General features: G+C 47.4%; 1 protein-coding gene across 8 annotated transcripts in view; it reads right to left on the bottom strand.

The window, feature by feature from the left end:
* Window positions 1–21,264, bottom strand: part of SCAF8 (SR-related CTD associated factor 8) — a 128,193-nt gene extending 106,929 nt beyond the window's left edge. For 6 of the 8 annotated variants that reach the window (XR_011360268.1, XR_011360269.1, XM_069954910.1 and 3 more), the window contains exons 1-2: window positions 20,762–21,264; window positions 6,224–6,268 (exon numbers count right to left, since the gene is read on the bottom strand). Coding sequence is in view for 6 of the 8 variants with exons in the window: in XM_069954910.1 (XP_069811011.1) it covers window positions 6,224–6,268; window positions 20,762–20,791 (75 nt within the window). In the remaining 2 variants the exon portion in view is untranslated. The remainder of the gene's footprint in view (window positions 1–6,223; window positions 6,269–20,761) is intronic. The other 2 variants (XM_069954914.1, XM_069954912.1) reach the window with 2 other exon arrangements.
* Window positions 21,265–21,559: the final 295 nt, after the last annotated feature.

Genomic DNA, 21,559 nt, shown 5'->3' with positions numbered 1-21,559 from the left:
CTAGGCAGTGAGAATGTATACAGACATATGGCTGATGTGAAGCTCCTGTGCAGCCCTCGGCACATACCGGCCACGGCTGCAGAAGCTTTATACGAGAGAAAATAAAGTTGCATTCCCCGGGCGCGCAGCAGGCAGAGGCGGGGAGGTAGTCATCTGGGCAGCTCCCCGCTTGTGTGTAGTCACCGCTCTAGGCCTGTCAGCGCGTTTAGAAGGGATGAGTGACAGGTAAGTTACTACCTCTCTGCCTGTCAATCATCCCCGGCGAGTGCGCTGTCAGGCAGAGAGCGATGACTACACACAAGCGGGGAGCTGCCCAGATGACTACCTCCCCGCCTCTGCGCGCCCGGGGAATAAAACGTTATTTTCTCTGGTATAAAGCTTCTGCAGCCGTGGCCGGTACGTGCCGCGGGCTGCACAGGAGCTTTATACAGTGATGCAGGGAACCATATCAGCCCAATTGGTTCACTTTAATAACTTTTTTATTTTTTCACCTACAGAACTGTATGAGGGCTCATTTTTTGCAATGTCATCTGTTGTTTTTAACAAAATCACATTTGACTTTTCAATCTATTATTTTATGTGATGAGACCAAAAATTAATAAATCTGCTCTGTTGACTCTGCAGAATCTTTTTTTTTTTTTTATTACTTCTGATTTTACCCTTTTTAAGTCTCCCTAAGAGCCTACTGTAAGCAGTCATTGGATTGCCTATAACAGATCAATGTAATACATAGGCAATACACTGATCTGTTAGAACTGCGCTCTGCTGGTATAGGAACAGTGCAGTCACGGCATGCCCTAAGCCTAGCAGAGATACCATGACACCTTCAATCGCTGTCAGCTGAGCCATCTACAGTTATCTCTCCCATCCTCTCTATAAAACTTTTATCCACTTCTATGTGAGTTACAGAAACAGCAGAACACAGTAAGCTCGGCCATGTCTGTATTCATCTACATCACAGGTGTCAAACTCAGGCTCTCCAGCTGTTAAAAAACAACAATTCCCATCATGCCTGGACAGCCAAAACCGCCAGCTTTAATTTTCGGCAAGCATCTGGATATGTTGCGCACCCGATTCCCACCGATCGACTGCCTCCTCAGGCAGTCAGTGACTGCAGTAGTTTCCCACCTCGGTCACTGATTGGCTGAGCAGCTAATCGGGGAACGTGACGTTGCAGCTGGGGGAGCTGCAGGAGGCCAGCAGCTGTTATTGAGACCAGGTAGTGCTGTTATGGGGCACAAGGATTTGTATATATAATTTTTTTTATTATGTCCCCACATTCCCCTGCCTTCCTGCCGGTTTTTTTAAATGATTTTTTGATTTGACCGTGTTGGGCATTCATCATCCTCCTCCTTTGTCCATTCCTGGAAGCAGAGGAACAGGAACTTATTGGGAGCTGTGGTGTGGGAACCATGAAATCCAATAAAATCTAACAGTTTATTTCCACAATGTAAGCCGTAAGTTTCGTAATAATCACGGCCATTGTAACAATGGCCGTGATTACTACGGAACTTACGTAGAGATACTTTCTAAGGAATCCCGGGCGGAGTGTATACACATAATATACACTCCGGCTGGGATCCCTAGCGGCGCCGCAAGAAACTGACAAGTCAGCTCACACAATGGAGCGTCCGGCCACACACTCCATTGTGTGCAGTGGGGAATTCTGATGCTGGCGCACATGGATTCGAATTCAGTGGCGGTAAAGATCATACAGCCGTGATCTTTTCTGACACCGGCCGTACTGACTGACGGAACAGACGGCTTCTTACAACGTGTGAACATAGCCTGTATCTGCACACACAGAATGGCTGGGGACTGGTTCACCCACCTTTATGTGCACAGCCCCACTTATATACAATGGCTCAACCATTATACAAGTGAAGCGATTTTTGTCTTCACTCTCCAGCCCATTCCCCATAGATCATAAGATTTTGCTAGCAGGACCCTCATTTGTCTTGTTTTAGTCATTCTGTTTTGTACCCGTAAAGTTTTGCTGCAGAATTATTATATGTCCCTTTAACTGCAGCTTTAGGCCATTTGATTTTCTGTCCGTAAATCAAAATCCTGATCCGTGGACAGAAAGAGGGCTTGGTGATTTCAATGTGGTCATCAAACACGTCCATTTTGACCACTGATCAATTCCGCAAAAAAGTAGCACCTGCGCCTATATGGGCTGTTATTGTGGAACAGAAGCTCCAATAGAAGTCAATGGGTCGGTTTCTAACGGCCGATACGTGTGTGCTGTCTGTTCTTTACAGAAGCACTGCCTGGTAGTCCTTAAGGCTGTATTACACGTAGTGATTATTGTTCAAAGATTCGCTATAACGATCTTTCTTTAGCGATAACTATCGATTTTTTAGCGAACGATTCTGAGGTTATTACATTCACTGATTACTGTTATGAATGATCACTTTTACGTCGTAATACGGTCGCTAATCGTTTCTCAGGACAGCCCACACAACATGTTTTATCGGCAAACGGCTTATTACACGAACAAATGTGCAACCGATCTGCGAACTACCAACAATAATTTTTGTTGAATGTTGAAGGATCAAAACAAACGATTTTTCATTCGTCGTTTCATCGTTGGGTGTTATTACACGGACAGATAATCGTTCATTTCGATTGTTTTAGCGAATTTTTAAACAATAATCGTTCCGTGTAATAGGGCCCTTAGGCACGCTCCACCCTGTGGCCCTTTATTGCCCTCGCAATGTACAGAGGTTGTATCTACAGCTATGGGAGGGCAAAACTGTTTCTTTCAAATCAACTGGTGTTAGAAAGTTATATAGATTTGTAATTTACTTCAAATAAATGTACTTATCAGCTGCTGTATGTCCTGCGGGAAGTGGTGTATTCTTTCCAGTCTAACACAGTGCTCTCTGCTGCCACCTCTGTCCATGTCAGGAACTGTCCAGAGCAGTAGCAAAGGCACATAGAAATCTCCTCCTGCAGGAGATACAGCAGCTGATAAGTACTGGAAGACTGAAGATTTTTGAATTGAATTCCAAATCTTTGCCACCTTCTGGTACCAGCTGATTTGAAAGAAAAATCTGCTGCGATCCGGTACGTGTGAACCATCCTAAAGCATTATGGAGCTATAAGCGCATATTAAAGCCAAAAATCTGTAAAAAAATAAATAAAAAAAATCTGCTCCAATTTTAAATAATTAGAAAGCTCAATGTGTCCCAGAAAACAAAGAATGGAGGACTAAGAAACAAAACAAAGTCGGTACAGTGTCAGTAAAGTACTGTGATTTACACGCAGACTGACAGGAGGAAGCCGTACTCCAGGGCGGCCCACACCACCAGTGACTACTGCTTTATACTGGCACTGTTCACTAGATGTGCAACCTTTATGGTGCGTTTACACAGGCAGATTTATCAGACAGATTTTGGAAGCCAAAGTTAGGGATGGATTTGAAATGAGCAGAAATCTCAGTCTTATCTTTATGACCTGTTGTCTGTTTATGGTCTGTTTCTGGCTTTGGCTTAAAAAATCTGTCAGATAAATCTGCCTGTGTAAACGCACCATTAGCCCCCTCTCTTTCCTGCAGGTCTGTCTGTATCTATCCATTGAGGGGCTGTTATACCCTTTAAATATGAAGCCTTTGCCTCTAATACAGCATGGCGCCAAGGCTCCAGCAATTGTACTTTCTACTACATTAGCAACCCGAGCTCCTGACCGAGTCTCTGCTACAGATTAGGTAGTGTAATGGAGGTCACAAGTCATTGGTTGTATTTGTGACTATTTGGTTGCTACCTGGGGCCTCGCAAAAACTAGTTTCATCTCTTTATGTACAGCAAAAACAGTTGTTATTAAAGGGGTTGTCAGGGCAAAATAAAACATCTGCAGGACAGCAGCAGGTGGTGCAAACATAATATGTTACACTCTCATTATCCTCTGCTGGTCCCCTGGTTCCTGTCACATCATGTCATCACAGGAACTGCCTGCTCATCCAATCAGTGGCTGCAGTGGTTTCCGCCTCAGTCACTAATTGGCTGAGCAGGCAGTGGGGACATGATGTCACAGGAACAAGCAGAGGACCAGAAGCGGCAGCTGCAGGGGAACTGGGATGGGTGAGTAACTTGTTTGTTATGTTCCTGCAGTTTTTTTTTCATTTTACCCTGACAACCACTTCAAAGAAGCATTCCGTTTATTTATTTATTTTTTGTTCCCCCAGCTGCAGGCTTGCACACATACTTACCAATGATGATCAGTGTCTCACAGTGTGGCTTCGTTTCGGTCCTACAGCGCCGCTCGGATTCCGCTGGCGCCCACGTGACCGTTTCACCTTCAGCTTTTCAACTCAGAGGGCCGGAAGTCAGAGTATCCACTGCATCCCTACGAGAGCGCTCCCATAGAGATGCATTGGAGACCCTGACTTCCAGCCTTCAGCAGCCCTGTAGAAAGAAGAGGGGTCAGAAGAGCAGTGACGGCACCGCCAGCGAGATCCGAGCGGCACCATAGGACGGGAACTAAGCTGCGCCGCGGGACACCGATCATCATTGATAAGTATATCTGACAGCCTACGGCCATGGGAAAAATTAAGAGAAAAAACGGAATGCTTCCTTAAGGTTTTGCCTTCATACTATGTCGATTCCATACACATACATACTCCTTATCAAACAAACAGGTAGCATTACATTTCTGTAAGAATCCAATTAAAGGAGCTCCTTAAAGGGGTTGTCCCAGCATAACAACTACTGTGGGGGGGGTGACTGCTGAAAGTTTCTGGAGATAGACGAGCACTTTACATAGCTATCCCTGGCTCCTCAGATACAGAATGACTGACGCACAGATAAGCTGTTATGGTAGGACAAACCCTTTAACACCTGCTGATGCTATTTGGACAAGTCATGCTGGAATACGTAGTTCATCTTTGGCACTAAGCTGGAATATTGCTTTAACAGTGACTCCAATACAATCATCACCAACCAGAGGTCAGAGTTACTGTACAAATAAAGACGATGCATTGTCTACAACATAGAAGTAACATCTGGCCGGACCTAAAACAGTGTGCATAGAAACTGCTCATCTACCGCCTCAAAGACTTCACAACAGCAGCACTGGGGCAGACGCATCAATGTGGGAAACATGTTTTATAAAAGTTTGTCGTGTGACTGTCAGACTAAATTTTCACCGCTTCTTAAGTCTACATATACACATCATGGCCAAAGACTTTTCCAATTTACCCGGCAGTAGTAATGCCCAGCACTGTTTATATCTCTGGTAGGGTTTAAAGTGTCACTGTCGTATTATTTTATTTATTTATTTTTTTTTTTTTTGGCAGAAATCAATAGTACAGGCTATTTTAAGAAACTTTGTAATTGGGTTTATTAGGCAAATCTGCCATTATCTGCATTCATAAAGACTTTCCCCAGGTCCCCCCCTCCCTCATTCACTGCTCATTATCAGGAAATCTCGACTCTTTTACATCAGTCGGATCCGGTCTGTTCTATGGAGAGGGGAGGGGGCAGGAGGGAGGAAGGAGTTTAGTCACCAGCAGAGAACAAAGGATTACACAGCAGGACCTGTGTGAAAGTGGTATTCAGAGGTCAGAGAGGTCAGTGCTGACTGTCAGAGGAGATAGCCCATGATGTAGCTGTAAATTAACTCTTTGTTGTCCTGTTATGGTGCCTCAACTCCCTCCACCCCTCCCCTCTCCATAGAGAACCATGAAGACAGGGGGAGAGCTTTAAACTGCTTTTCGATGATAAAAATGCTTTTTTTTTGGCTAATAAACCCAATTACAAAGTTTCCTAAAATCGCCTGTACTGATTTCTGCAACAACAAAAAATTTAAATGACAGTGACACTTACAGATGTCATTACAAGTGTTATAAATGCCACAGTGGCTGAAGCGGATGAAACAGATCTGACAAAAAGACTTCTTCTTTCGTCACATTTCACATTAATAAGTCTACCCCGGTTTTCACCGTTCAAGTTGTCTCCAAATAGTAAAATAAAAGATAACAAACCATATAAAGCCACTATTCTAACTTGATGCAAACCTTAACCTACAAACCATCCAATGGCGACCACCAAGAAAGAACTGTCCATACTAAAGCCTCCAGAGCCTGACAGCTGCTTCATGCCGCCATTCACACATTGTAGAGCAAACTACCGCTGAATCGCTGGACATCACGTAGCAATGTACTAAACAATACAAGACATGCAGAATTCATTAAAGTTACAGGTTTCTCAGAAAATATTCAAACCTGACTAGATCGATATAGGGGCACTTCTATACCCTGATGTCGGCCCTGGAAAAAATGACAGATTGTGTTAGACAGAACTCTTGGACAATGGTCACATGTTCACCTTCCACCAATACAAACAGGCTATGTGCACAGCTGCCAGACCGAGAACAGCAGACCCCACCTATACCCGGGCCCCTGCGGTGTGTGATCTGGAAGCTTGTCATACCGTAAGAAAAACAATAGGTCTGAGTGAAGTATGTTATAGAGAGGAAACTGATGGCTATGTTCACACAACGTACTACTACTTTTTAAAAGAACAGTAGCTGTTTTCCATTAAAGCAACGGCCATTCTTTTCATACTGCAATGATATGCATTGAAGTCAATGGAACGGACGTTGTTTTCACACAATATATTGAACAACAGCCGTTGTCTTGAGTGTCAAACCAAACACCGTTGCTCAATGCATTGTGTGAAAACAGTGGCCATTGTTCCATTGACTTCAATGCATATCATTGCAGTATGAAAAGAACGGCCGTTGATTTAATGGAAAACAGCGACCGTTCTTTTCAAAAATAGTAAGTGAACGTAGCCTTAGAGTATATAGCTTCTACTTTTTGATACGGAAAATTTTCTGGGGAAATACTATTGCTTAAAGCGAATGTACCATAAGGTACATTCTCTTTAAGTGTAGCATATCAGTAGAACAGCACCGGCACAGGGAAACCGTTGCCACGGTCCAATGCCTGGTAATAGATCAGCACCGTACGCCATTCTACTGATATGCCACACTTAAAGCGAATGTTCCTGATGTTACATTCACTTTAAAGGGGTTATCCGGGCAAAACAGATGATAGTGATACTGCCTTTACTCTCGCTTCATTTCATCGCACAGTGTCACCTAGGCGGGGCTTCACAGTTGGGCCCCATCTCCTGGTTGGGGAGAGGGCTCAACCTCTTTGAAGCTCCGCCTAGGTGACACTGTCCACCAATGAAATTGAGCGATATTGGAGAAGAAAGAAGACACAGACAAGTTGTATACAGGAATATATTGAATGTGCAGCATCTAAGTTTGTCGATGGTACAGAAAACCACACATAGAATAAGGGGGGTGACAATATCACTTTAGGGGTTTTTTTTTATCCGGCATCAGGAATTTCATTATAATATATATATATATATATATATATATATATATATATTAGGGCTGGGCGATATTGACCTAAATCATTATCGCGGTTAATCGTACATGTAGCCGCGGTAACGATAACTGAACGATAATTATGACACGCCCCTTAGGTAAGCCACACCCTTCTGCAAGCCACACCCACTTAACCGTGCCAACCTGGGGATATTTTGTTTTAATAGAGTAAAAAAAAAGTAACTCACTGAGCAGCAACACAAGGATGAGCCATTTAGTCTATTGTCATTATTTGTTATTATAATTAGGGGGTCTCAGAGAACCTGGACATGTATATACAGGTATACAGCTACAATAGGACATGTATTTACGGGTATACAGCAATGTACAAAGTACAGGACGTGTATATACAGGTATAGCGCTATGTACTACATAGCTGTATACCTGTGTATGCATGTCCTGCAGTGCGTACATAGCTGTATACCCGTATATACACGTCCTGTAGTGGCAGTATTATATATGTATGTCCACAATACAAGACGTGTATACACAGGTATACAGCTATGCAGGTTCTACATTAAAAACACATGCACACTCAGCTAAGCTGAGCATTCATGTGTCTAATGGTGCGTTTACACAGGCAAATTTAACGGACAGATCTTTGAAGCCAAAGCCAGGAACAGACTATAAACAAGGATCAGGTCATAAAGCAAAGCCTGAGATTTCTCCTCTTTTTAAATCCATTCCTGGCTTTGGCTTCCAAAATCTGTCAGATAAATCTCTGTGTAAATACACCCTTAGAGGATCACAAAAGGCAGCTGGGGGTGGAGCAGGGGCATAGCTAGGATTCATGACACCCCATAGCAACAAAAAAAAAAAAATACATGGGCCCCCATGAATTTTGTATGAGCCCCCCAACCTCTGGCAGCACATCAAATAGAAGAGGGGGCAGCTGAAGCGGGGGCAAGGGGGACTGCAATTAGAACTGGGGCAGAGTGGCAGCAGCTGGGGGTGATCTGGGCAGAAGGGGGGACAGAAGCTGGGGGTGATCTGGGCAGAAGGGGGGGCAGAAGCTGGGGGTAAGCTGGGGGTGATCTGGGCAGAAAGGGGGGGGCAGAAGCTGGGGGTGATCTGGGCAGAAAGGGGGGGGGCAGAAGCTGGGGGTGATCTGGGCAGAAAGGGGGGCAGAAGCTGGGGGTGATCTAGGCAGAAGGGGGGGCAGAAGCTGGGGGTGATCTAGGCAGAAGGGGGGGCAGAAGCTGGGGGTGATCTAGGCAGAAGGGGGGGCAGAAGCTGGGGGAGATCTAGGCAGAAGGGGGGGCATCTAGGCAGAAGGGGGGGGCAGAAGCTGGGGGAGATCTAGGCAGAAGGGGGGCAGAAGCTGGGGGAGATCTAGGCAGAAGGGGGGGGGGGGGGCAGAAGCTGGGGGTGATATAAACTGTATATTCTCCCTTGTCACTAGGGAGAAGATACAGCACTGGCACACACTTGGCCCTCACGGCTGCCACCTCCTCTCCACCCCCCCCCCGTCGCTGACCTGCTCCTCATACCCGACACACATGCGGCATTTCTGACAGTCGCCGACCCGCTCTTCATAACCAGCACTGAGTTCACCCGCAGCCCTCCTGGCCGCACGCACCCGCAGGTTCCCGGTCTCTGGAGAAGGAGGTTGCAGGGACCGGGGGATCGTGTGATGGATGGCGTCGCTGCGCTGGGGCTGTATAGCGGGATGTGGGGGCGCAGTGCAGACCCCCGATCCCGCTATACAGCTTCACCACCCACAGTGACGCCATCCATCACACGATCCCCCGGTCCCTGCAACCTCCTTCTCCAGAGACCGGGAACCTGCGGGTGCGTGCGGCCAGGAGGGCCGCGTGTGAACTCAGTGCTGGTTATGAAGAGCGGGTCGGCTCTTCCGGAGTGAGTGGCGGCCGGGAATGCCGCGTGTCTGCCTGGTATGAGGAGCGGGTCAGCCACTGTTCGGGGTGAGAGGAGATGGGGGGCGATGGGCTGCTGCCAACTGTTAGACTGCTGCAGGGCAGGGGATGGGAGGTCAACTGCCCCAATAGTAAATATGCGTCCTGGATGGAATCCCAGGCAGGTTGGGGGCGGTGACACTGGGGAGCTGAGGGGGCGGAGGAGAAATACCGCAAATACCGCCCTGGCAAAGTTGAGGTCGGTTTACCGACGCCAGGGACGGTATCGGTATTTTCGCGGTATACCGCCCAGCCCTAATATATATATATATATATATATATATATATAAAAATAATGCTGCCCTGGTGGAGAACATAAAGATGTTGTGCTCACCTCTCTGCGCTCCCCAGACGTTATGTTGTAATGTTGTCGGTGTCCCCCCCCTGAGTGATTTGTCTCACTCAGCCAATAACATGACAATGGCAGTGGCGCTATCCCATCTCAGTCAGAGACTGGCTCAGTGGGCAGTCACTCCCAAAACAAGTTAGTCTTGAAAGTAGGAACAGCGGAGGAGCGCAGAGAGGTAAGTATACATGTTCTCCAGCAGGGCAGCATTATATATTTAAAAAATGTCCTAATGCTGGATAGCCCCATTAACAGAGACAACTGTGAAGACCAATGAATGGTGAGTTTTCCTAACTAATCAGTCCGATTTGCCCGGAAAACCCCTTTTAGGGTGCCTTCACACCTACCGGATCCACAGCGGATCTCACGTCTGCGGATTCGAAGCGAGAACCGCTGCGGATCCGGTACCATTCACCCCTATGATAGCACATATTCGCAGCGGGATTGACATCCCGCTGTGAATATGTGCTTTAACTCCCTGGTGCCCGCAGCCCCGCCGTCGCATCCCCCATCCCCGGCGGCACATCCCCCCCATCCCGGCCACATCCCCCCATCTCCGGCCCGCCGCCGCGAGCATACATTACCTGCCCAGCGGCGCAGCTGCAGTGAGGCTCCCTGCAGCCGCGCCGCCGAGCAGGTACTGTATGCTCTCGGCGGCGGGCCGGAGATGGGCTGATGGGGGGATGTGGCCGGGATGGGGGATGCGACGGCGGGGCTGCGGGCACCAGGGAATCAAAGCACATATTCACAGCGGGATGTCAATCCCGCTGCGAATATGTGCTATCATAGGGGTGAATGATACCGGATCCGCAGCGGTTCTCGCTTCGAATCCGCAGAAGTGAGATCCGCTGTGGATCCGGTAGGTGTGAAGGCACCCTTAGGGTGCGTTTACAAGTTTTGCAATGAAATTCGCAGTGATACTTGGAACAATTACAGTCTGCGCCCTGCACTCTGTCATTCTGATACAAGAATGAAGTGACAGCCATAGTTAACCAATTAGCTGTCAGGCTGGTAAAAATAATAAATGGCAAATGCTTACCTGCTGCGATTTCCCAGCTCCTGGCTCACTGATGACCCACTCAGCCAATCACTTCCTGCGGTGGGACAGTGCACTGATTGGCTCAGCAGGTCATCAGTCAGCTAGGACCAGGAGACTGAAGCAGGAGCATGCTGGGAAATAACAGGCAGGTAAGCATTTGCAGTTTATTATTTTTACCAGTTATACATGACTGTCACTACATTCTGGCAGCGGAATTAACAATGTGATACATGTAAACGCACCCTAAAAAGAGTTTCCCACTACTCACATTATTCACCTAACCACAGGAGTGCTAGGACTTTCTTCTTAATTCTCCCTACAGGTGTAAGGAACAGAGGGATCACAACTCCCATCATGTCAATCCTGGGAGCAAGTAACAACAGAAGTTTGTAAATGTCCTTAGTTTTACAGATCCGCAACCCGTGCCATAAATAAACAGGGCACGTCCTAGTACGGGCCGTAATTGTGCCACAGATTCACCCATAAAAGTCTATGGGATTATCCGTAATTCTTGCATAAGGACGTCCGCAAAAATACGGAATATGGATAAACTGTGGATTAATTTTTTGCGGACACAATATACCAGATGTGTCAAACTCAGGCCCTCCAGCTGTTGCAAAACTACAATTCCCATCATGCCTGGACAGCCAAAGCTAAAGCTTTGGCTGTCCAGGCTTGATGGGAATTGTAGTTTTGCAATAGCTGGAGGGCCTGAGTTTGACATCCCTGTAATATAGTCATGAAAAACTACTGAGCGTGTGAATGAGTCCCAAGGCTAGGTTAACACTGCAATTATGCTGTCCTTTTAAAGGAGAAGAACGGATGCCTACTGGATGCCATGTTGTATGCCATACTGCAGGATCCGTTCTCCATTGACTTACACTATAAAAAAAAACAAAAAACACGTTTTTTCTATACATTGAAATTAAAGGTACTAAAACGGATGCAGAAATGCAGCGTAAACCCAGGCAGCTTTAGGTATAACGTCTGAAGGACACAGTGTCTCGCTGTAAATTGGCAACGTAAACCGACAAGCTGCGGATTTACAATTCAAACTACACATCAATTACCATCAGGATGCAGACTATTTTTTTTCCCGGCACAAGAAAGAAATCTGCATCCGGATACATGTACCAAAATAATACCAGGTGTTATAATTAAAGGGGAACTCCTTTTCTTTCAAAATCAACTGGTGTTAGAAAGTGCCAAAAAATTTGTAATGTATTTCTATAAAAAAAATCTCAAGTTTTCCAGTACTTATCAGCTGCTGTACGTCATAGATAGACATAGATATGTAGGACATACAACAGCTAAGAAGTACTGGAAGATTTGAGGTGAATTAGAATTCTCTGGAACATTCTGACACCAGCTGATCTGAAAGAAAAACATCTTTGCTGGAGTTACCCTTTAACTTTTAAAGGGATGTTCCACAAAATACATTTGGGCATACCCCTAGGATATGTATAATTGTCTCCTAACTCACAGCTCTATAATATAAAACCTTTAACAAGGTCCTCCACCTTTAGCACATGGAGAACATGACATTTCACCAGCGGTTTATTCTGGGGAGTCACATGATCAGACTATATTGGGCCCACTATGCACCCTGTAAAGGAAGCCGACAAAAGACCGCCTACACGAGGCCTGTGCTCTGTATCTGCACCCTCTCTGTGTAAATCCACTGTATTTACACAAATAAATGTTGGCCCTTTTTCCTATTAAATAAATTTAAAGCCACCATGTAGGTCGACCAAGTCATGTGACAGAGGCTGGAGAGAGAGAGTGCACTGAGTCTGGACATATCCCACATCGTTCTTCTGAACCCTTGGAGCGTGAACACTCAAAACCCGATCGATCATAACTTTTGACACGTCTCAAGTTTGTTTGTTTTTTTCTAATGACAGATATGACTTTTAAAACATGGCCACTTTCTTCCAGAGACAGCACTGCTTCCATCTCCAGTTTGGGTGCAGGTTTTGTAACTCAGTTCCATTGAAGTGAATGGAGCTTAATTGCAAATCCCACCTAACCTGGAGACAAGAGCGGTGCTGTCTCTGGAAGAAAGTGGCCATGTTTTTGTAGCACTGGACAACCCCTTTAAAACCGCCACATGGATACCCCAGTCTTGATAAATGCCGGTCACTGTATAAGAGACAGGTGCGGGCGCACAGGACTGGGGTGCTGGTCACTGTATAAGAGAGAAGTGCGGGCGCACAGGACTGGGGTGCTGGTCACTGTATAAGAGAGAAGTGCGGGCGCACAGGACTGGGGTGCTGGTCACTGTATAAGAGAGAGGTGCGGGCGCACAGGACTGGGGTGCTGGGCACTGTATAAGAGACAGGTGCGGGCGCACAGGACTGGGGTGCTGGGCACTGTATAAGAGACAGGTGCGGGCGCACAGGACTGGGGTGCTGGGCACTGTATAAGAGAGAGGTGCGGGCGCACAGGACTGGGGTGCTGGGCACTGTATAAGAGACAGGTGCGGGCGCACAGGACTGGGGTGCTGGGCACTGTATAAGAGAGAGGTGCGGGCGCACAGGACTGGGGTGCTGGGCACTGTATAAGAGACAGGTGCGGGCGCACAGGACTGGGGTGCTGGTCACTGTATAAGAGACAGGTGCGGGCGCACAGGACTGGGGTGCTGGGCACTGTATAAGAGACAGGTGCGGGCGCACAGGACTGGGGTGCTGGTCACTGTATAAGAGACAGGTGCGGGCGCACAGGACTGGGGTGCTGGTCACTGTATAAGAGACAGGTGCGGGCGCACAGGACTGGGGTGCTGGTCACTGTATGAGAGACAGGTGCGGGCACACAGGACTGGGGTGCTGGTCACTGTATAAGAGAGAGGTGCGGGCGCACAGGACTGGGGTGCTGGTCACTGTATAAGAGACAGGTGCGGGCGCACAGGACTGGGGTGCTGGTCACTGTATAAGAGACAGGTGCGGGCGCACAGGACTGGGGTGCTGGTCACTGTATGAGAGACAGGTGCGGGCACACAGGACTGGGGTGCTGGTCACTGTATAAGAGAGAGGTGCGGGCGCACAGGACTGGGGTGCTGGTCACTGTATAAGAGACAGGTGCGGGCGCACAGGACTGGGGTGCTGGTCAATGTATAAGAGACAGGTGCGGGCGCACAGGACTGGGGTGCTGGTCACTGTATAAGAGACAGGTGCGGGCGCACAGGACTGGGGTGCTGGTCAATGTATAAGAGACAGGTGCGGGCGCACAGGACTGGGGTGCTGGTCACTGTATAAGAGAGAAGTGCGGGCGCACAGGACTGGGGTGCTGGTCACTGTATAAGAGAGAAGTGCGGGCGCACAGGACTGGGGTGCTGGTCACTGTATAAGAGACAGGTGCGGACGCACAGGACTGGGGTGCTGGTCACTGTATAAGAGACAGGTGCGGGCGCACAGGACTGGGGTGCTGGTCACTGTATAAGAGAGAAGTGCGGGCGCACAGGACTGGGGTGCTGGTCACTGTATAAGAGACAGGTGCGGGCGCACAGGACTGGGGTGCTGGTCACTGTATAAGAGACAGGTGCGGGCGCACAGGACTGGGGTGCTGGTCACTGTATAAGAGACAGGTGCGGGCGCACAGGACTGGGGTGCTGGTCACTGTATAAGAGACAGGTGCGGGCGCACAGGACTGGGGTGCTGGTCACTGTATAAGAGAGAAGTGCGGGCGCACAGGACTGGGGTGCTGGTCACTGTATAAGAGACAGGTGCGGGCGCACAGGACTGGGGTGCTGGTCACTGTATAAGAGACAGGTGCGGGCGCACAGGACTGGGGTGCTGGTCACTGTATAAGAGAGAAGTGCGGGCGCACAGGACTGGGGTACTGGTTACTGCATAAGAGAGAAGTGCGGGCGCACAGGACTGGGGTGCTGGTCACTGTATAAGAAGCTAGGCCATCTACCCACGTACGTCACATAACCCCTTACAGACATATGATGTACAGGGGCTCTACAAGGCGGGTTCAGGAGCTGAGCTCACTTCATAGAGAGAGAGGAGCGGCTGCTATCAGTCTGATCGCCACTCTCGTCATAGAGATGCAGAGTGCCGATAATACTGGTCAATGCTATAGCACTGAACAGTATAAACAATGTAATAACTGCATGTAATAGTCCTATATAGGGATTTAAACAGTGTAAAAAAATTTTTTTTAAAGTATATGAACCCTTTTTAATTAAAAACAAAAAAAACCATAATATTTTACATATTAAAAAAAGTAATCATATCAGATATCGCTGTGCGTAATTGTTCAACCTATTAAAGGGAACCATTCACCCCGTGGCCCCCGGCAGAAACTGACATACAGTGACATAAAGGTCAATATACTTACCACATCGCTCCCGGTCCCGTCCCGAAGCCCGTTGTTAACACGGAGAAATCGACGATTCTTCTTCTCGCGCCCATTATGGTAATGAGCGCCACCGGGTCCGAAATCCAGCCTTCTCCCCGCCTCCGACACTTGATTGACGCCAGGTCCTCTTCCTCCTCGTCTTCTTTCTTCTCGCCGGATCCCGCGCAGGCGCCGTGACAGTCGTTTTCGGCGCATGCGCAGTTCACAATTGAAGCCGCTCCGCAGCTTCACTGTTTACTGCGCGTGCGCCGATTGGCTCGAACACGTATCCTGTTTACCGCGCAGGCGCAGAAGAGGTGACGAGACCATCGCAGCGGCGCCTGCGCGGGAATTCGGCAGAAGACTGAAGACTGAAGACGTCAATCAAGTTCCAGGAGGCGTGGATGGGCGGCGACGAGAAGAGGACCTCATGAATAAGTTGGACTCGTCCGTCGTTTCCTATGGACGTTGGACTCATCTCAGCTCATTACCACAATGGGCGGGAGAAGAAGAATGGGCGATTTCTCCGTGTCAACAACGGGATCCGGGACGGGACCGGGAGCGATGTGGTAAGTATATTGACCTTTATGTCACTGTATGTCAGTTTCTGCCGGGGGCCACGGGGTGAATGGTTCCCTTTAAAATGTAATGTTATTTATCATGTAAAATGAATAGCATAAGCGGGGGAAAAAATATTGTCACATATTAGAAAAAAAATATTATAAAAAATTATCAATAAGTCCCGTCAACGACAAAGTAATACCGTTTAAATCTACAGGTCATGGCGCAAATAAAGAACGCTCAAATATTCCCATGGATGGAAAAAAAAAAGAAAAGGCCGTAAAAGAGTTAGAATAGGACAATATGAGCATTTTTATTTTGCAAAAAAAAAAGACTACATTTTGGAATTTTCTGTGGTCACTGTGCAGATTTATTATCTGATAATTTTCTTGCCAGCGACGTTATGTCAGCAGCGATACTAATAGCGCCGAGTCTGAGCAGCCACCTTAGCTATAATACTGGAGGCCTTCAGTATTCCTCGCTACCATGGGGCCCCAATGGTGAACAGAGGGAGAATTCTCCCTCTGTTCTAGCCTCTAGATGCTGCGATCAAACTGACTGCAGCATATGTAGGGTTAACTGCCGCGATCCACGCTCAACTCGGGTCCTGGCAGTGGCTGACAGCCGAGACCCGCCACGGGTGGCGTGGGCGCTTGGAAGTTTCTGCGCCTGTTTCGTCCAAGGACATAACAGTATGTCCACGAGTGGCAATGCACCAAAATGGACATACAGTTAAGTCTTTGGGTGGGAATGGGTTAAAAGTACAACTGATTCTGCAAAAAGACTCTTAGAAGGATTTTTTTTTTCTTGTGCATGTGTAGAATTGATATTCTTCTCTCTAAAAGTTTGTAGTTCCAGTGCCTATTTATTTGGAACTAAGCTGCAATACCACATACAACCTGAGGACAAGAGCGGAACGATTTCTAACCTCAAAATCTGCAACGGTGGTGGATCTGACTACTGCTTCAAACCCATTCAGGTCAATGGGTGTCAAAATTTGCTGAAAATTTCTTTGGTGTAAAATCCACTGCGGTAATACTATGGTATGACGTGGTATGTGTGAAGAAAATCTGACATACTCACCTTTAAAAGCTGAGGTTATAGACAACCAAGACACTTGGAAGGATTCACAGTCAATAGTCTAATCAATAGTCTAACTAGCCAGAGCCCTTCAAAAGTGTATACATCAGTATACAATGACTATATAGCTAAAAGTGTAAAAAAGTGTATATGTCAGGATACAATAACTACTGGTATGTAAAAGTGTATACATCAGGATACAATAACTATGTAAAGGTATATAGATCAGTAACTGATGGAGCAGCTCCATGTGATACGATACAGATATAACCGATTCACATGTAACGGATTTCTAAGACTTTGTGGTGGCCGTCGTATTCTCAGGTTAGTCCACCCGTATGTGATCAGTGGAGGCGACACATCTGACACGTCCACCAATCAGAGACAACCAGGAGCGGACACATCTGTACACTGCTCATAGAAAGAAAACTTACTTCTACTCGTCCCCTTACAACCTGCAGCACTACTGTGCACCTGCGGAGTATTCTTACATGGATTCCTAGTACAATGAGTGTGCCCTGATCTGTACTATATTACTGTACTGTGGGCCCTGATCTGTACTATGTTACTGTACTGTGGGCCCTGATCTGTACCATGTTACTGTACTGTGGGCCCTGATCTGTACCATGTTACTGTACTGTGGGCCCTGATCTGTACCATGTTACTGTACTGTGGGCCCTGATCTGTACTATGTTACTGTACTGTGTGCCCTGATCTGTACCATGTTACTGTACTGTGTGCCCTGATCTGTACCATATTACTGTACTGTGTGCCCTGATCTGTACTATATTACTGTACTGTGGGCCCTGATCTGTACTATATTACTGTACTGTGTGCCCTGATCTGTACAATGTTACTGTACTGTGGGCCCTGATCTGTACTATATTACTGTACTGTGTGCCCTGATCTGTACTATGTTACTGTACTGTGGGCCCTGATCTGTACAATGTTACTGTACTGTGTGCCCTGATCTGTACTATGTTACTGTACTGTGTGCCCTGATCTGTACAATGTTACTGTACTGTGGGCCCTGATCTGTACTATATTACTGTACTGTGTGCCCTGATCTGTACTATGTTACTGTACTGTGGGCCCTGATCTGTACAATGTTACTGTACTGTGTGCCCTGATCTGTACTATGTTACTGTACTGTGTGCCCTGATCTGTACAATGTTACTGTACTGTGGGCCCTGATCTGTACTATATTACTGTACTGTGTGCCCTGATCTGTACTATGTTACTGTACTGTGGGCCCTGATCTGTACTATGTTACTGTACTGTGCGCACTGATCTGTACAATGTTACTGTACTGTGCGACCTGATCTGTACAATGTTACTGTACTGTGTGCCCTGATCTGTACAATGTTACTGTACTGTGGGCCCTGATCTGTACTATGTTACTGTACTGTGGGCTCTGATCTGTACTATGTTACTGTACTGTGGGCTCTGATCTGTAGTATATTATTGTACTGTGGGCCCTGACCTGTACTGTTACTGTACTGTGTGTCCTGATCTGTACTATATTACTGTACTGTGGGCCCTGATCTGTACAATGTTACTGTACTGTGTGCCCTGATCTGTACCATGTTACTGTACTGTGTGCACTGATCTGTACTATATTACTGTACTGTGTGCCCTGATCTGTACTATATTACTGTACTGTGGGCCCTGATCTGTACTATGTTATTGTACTGTGGGCCCTGATCTGTACTATGGGCCCTGATCTGTACTATGTTACTGTACTGTGTACCCTGATCTGTACCATGTTACTGTACTGTGTGCACTGATCTGTACCATGTTACTGTACTGTGTGCACTGATCTGTACTATATTACTGTACTGTGTGCCCTGATCTGTACCATGTTACTGTACTGTGTGCCCTGATCTGTACTATATTACTGTACTGTGTGCCCTGATCTGTACTATATTACTGTACTGTGGGCCCTGATCTGTACTATATTACTGTACTGTGGGCCCTGATCTGTACTATGTTACTGTACTGTGGGCCCTGATCTGTACTGTTACTGTACTGTGTGCCCTGATCTGTACCATGTTACTGTACTGTGTGCCCTGATCTGTACTATGTTACTGTACTGTGGGCCCTGATCTGTACTATGTGCCCTGATTTGTACTATGTTACTGTACTGTGTGCCCTGATCTGTACCATATTACTGTACTGTGTGCCCTGATCTGTACTATATTACTGTACTGTGTGCCCTGATCTGTACCATGTTACTGTACTGTGTGCCCTGATCTGTACTATGTTACTGTACTGTGTGCCCTGATCTGTACGATATTACTGTACTGTGTGCCCTGATCTGTACTATGTTACTGTACTGTGTGCCCTGATCTGTACTGTTACTGTACTGTGTGCCCTGATCTGTACTATGTTACTGTACTGTGTGCCCTGATCTGTACTATATTACTGTACTGTGTGCCCTGATCTGTACTGTTACTGTACTGTGTGCCCTGATCTGTACTATGTTACTGTACTGTGTGCCCTGATCTGTACTATATTACTGTACTGTGTGCCCTGATCTGTACTATATTACTGTACTGTGTGCCCTGATCTGTACTATGTTACTGTACTGTGTGCCCTGATCTGTACTATATTACTGTACTGTGTGCCCTGATCTTTACTATGTTACTGTACTGTGTGCCCTGATCTGTACTATGTTACTGTACTGTGTGCCCTGATCTGTACTATATTACTGTACTGTGTGCCCTGATCTGTACTATGTTACTGTACTGTGTGCCCTGATCTGTACTATATTACTGTACTGTGTGCCCTGATCTGTACCATGTTACTGTACTGTGGGCCCTGATCTGTACCATGTTACTGTACTGTGCGCACTGATCTGTACTATATTATTGTACTGTGTGCCCTGATCTGTACTATGTTACTGTACTGTGGGCCCTGATCTGTACCATGTTACTGTACTGTGTGCACTGATCTGTACTATGTTACTGTACTGTGTGCCCTGATCTGTACAATGTTACTGTACTGTGTGCCCTGATCTGTACAATGTTACTGTACTGTGGGCCCTGATCTGTACTATGTTACTGTACTGTGTGCCCTGATCTGTACTATATTACTGTACTGTGTTCCCTGATCTGTACTATATTACTGTACTGTGGGCCCTGATCCGTACTATATGCCCTGATCTGTATAATGTTACTGTACTGTGTGCCCTGATCTGTACTATATTACTGTACTGTGGGCCCTGATCTGTACTATGTTACTGTACTGTGTGCCCTGATCTGTACTATGTTACTGTACTGTGGGCCCTGATCTGTACTATGTTACTGTACTGTGTGCCCTGATCTGTACTATGTTACTGTACTGTGGGCCCTGATCTGTACTATGTTACTGTACTGTGGGCCCTGATCTGTACTATATTACTGTACTGTGGGCCCTGATTTGTACTATGTTACTGTACTGTGGGCCCTGGTCTGTACAATGTTACTGTACTGTGGGCCCTGATCTGTACAATGTTACTGTACTGTGGGCCCTGATCTGTACCATGTTACTGTACTGTGCGCACTGATCTGTACTATGTTACTGTACTGTGGGCCCTGATCTGTACTATGTTACTGATCAGTGGACACTGGCTCCAGCAGATCTTTCATAGACTATCTATAAGCCGCTGGCCCTCTCCTCTGACTAGTTCCTATGTATCCTCTGTACACCGCTACAGTACATGTGGGCGCTCTGGCTCCGTACAATGTGCTCAGTAGGTGACTATAACAGCCCCCCCCCCCCCCTCTATAGTCCCCTATAACAGTGAGCAGGCCTCTCCTGTACCCTGCATGGTGGGGCCTGCACACTGCACAGCCCGGAGCACACGGATCCCCGGCCAGCAGAGCCGCACCGGTACCGCACATGATGCGGCCAGCAGCAGCAGACAATACTGAGGCGGAGGAGCCCTGAGCGCGGAGACAGAGGGGGAAGTGGTCACCGAGCGCCCAGGCCTCCCGACCACCGGGAGCTGCGGGGGGGCGGGCCTGCTCCACGGCTGCGTGTGAGGGGAGACGAGAGCACAACACACACAGCAATATATCGATGGCTACAAACCTCGCTGTTAAAGGTTTTGACGGCCTCCATGTTGTCGGCTGATGTAGGAACGCCGTGTTGTTTGGAGGAGGCGGCGAGGGGGAGAGACGACGAGGAGGAGGAGACGGAGGAGGGAAGGGGAGGAGGCGCCGCTGCAGTTACTGCTCTACACGGCAGGGGGCGCTGCTGTGATTACTGCTGTACACGGGAGGGGACGCTGCTGCAGTTACTGCTGTATACGGCAGGGGGCGCTGCTGCGATTACTGCTGTACACGGGAGGGGGCGCTGCTGCGATTACTGTTGTATACGGCAGGGGGCGCTCACACTGCGCAAGCGCCTGCATGATTGTACCGTATGGGTGCCTGCACTGGTAACACCACCGGCCGAGGCCCAGAAACGGCGGCATTAACGGAAGAACTACCGTACGTGTCTGAGGGGCCGGTGCTGAGACCACCAGGCTCGCGTGTCATGTTACTGCGGCTTATGTGGCGGCGCTGTGGTAACATTGAGAGTGCCCGGCCATTATTACTGGAGGGCGGAAGAGGAAAGCGCGCCACTGCCATATTGGGAAGGAGCAGGCTGAGCACGTGACTTCCTTTCACCATAGATAGACAAAAAACAAATGAAAGGACGACACAGGCGGCCGCCATGCCTTACAGTGATAGCGCCACCTAGTGTCTAATACAAAGCTGGAGCCCAACACTAACTGGAGAAGTGTATACTGTATATATATCTATCTATAGAGGGGGAGAGAGTTTATGTTTTACAGGATTCCATTTTATTTTAAAAACATTTTTTTTGCTGTATGGAATAACATAG

The sequence above is a fragment of the Dendropsophus ebraccatus genome, chromosome 15 (assembly GCF_027789765.1).
Source record: "Dendropsophus ebraccatus isolate aDenEbr1 chromosome 15, aDenEbr1.pat, whole genome shotgun sequence".
Lineage (NCBI taxonomy): Eukaryota > Metazoa > Chordata > Amphibia > Anura > Hylidae > Dendropsophus > Dendropsophus ebraccatus.
This window is presented reverse-complemented; position numbering and strand designations above follow the sequence as displayed.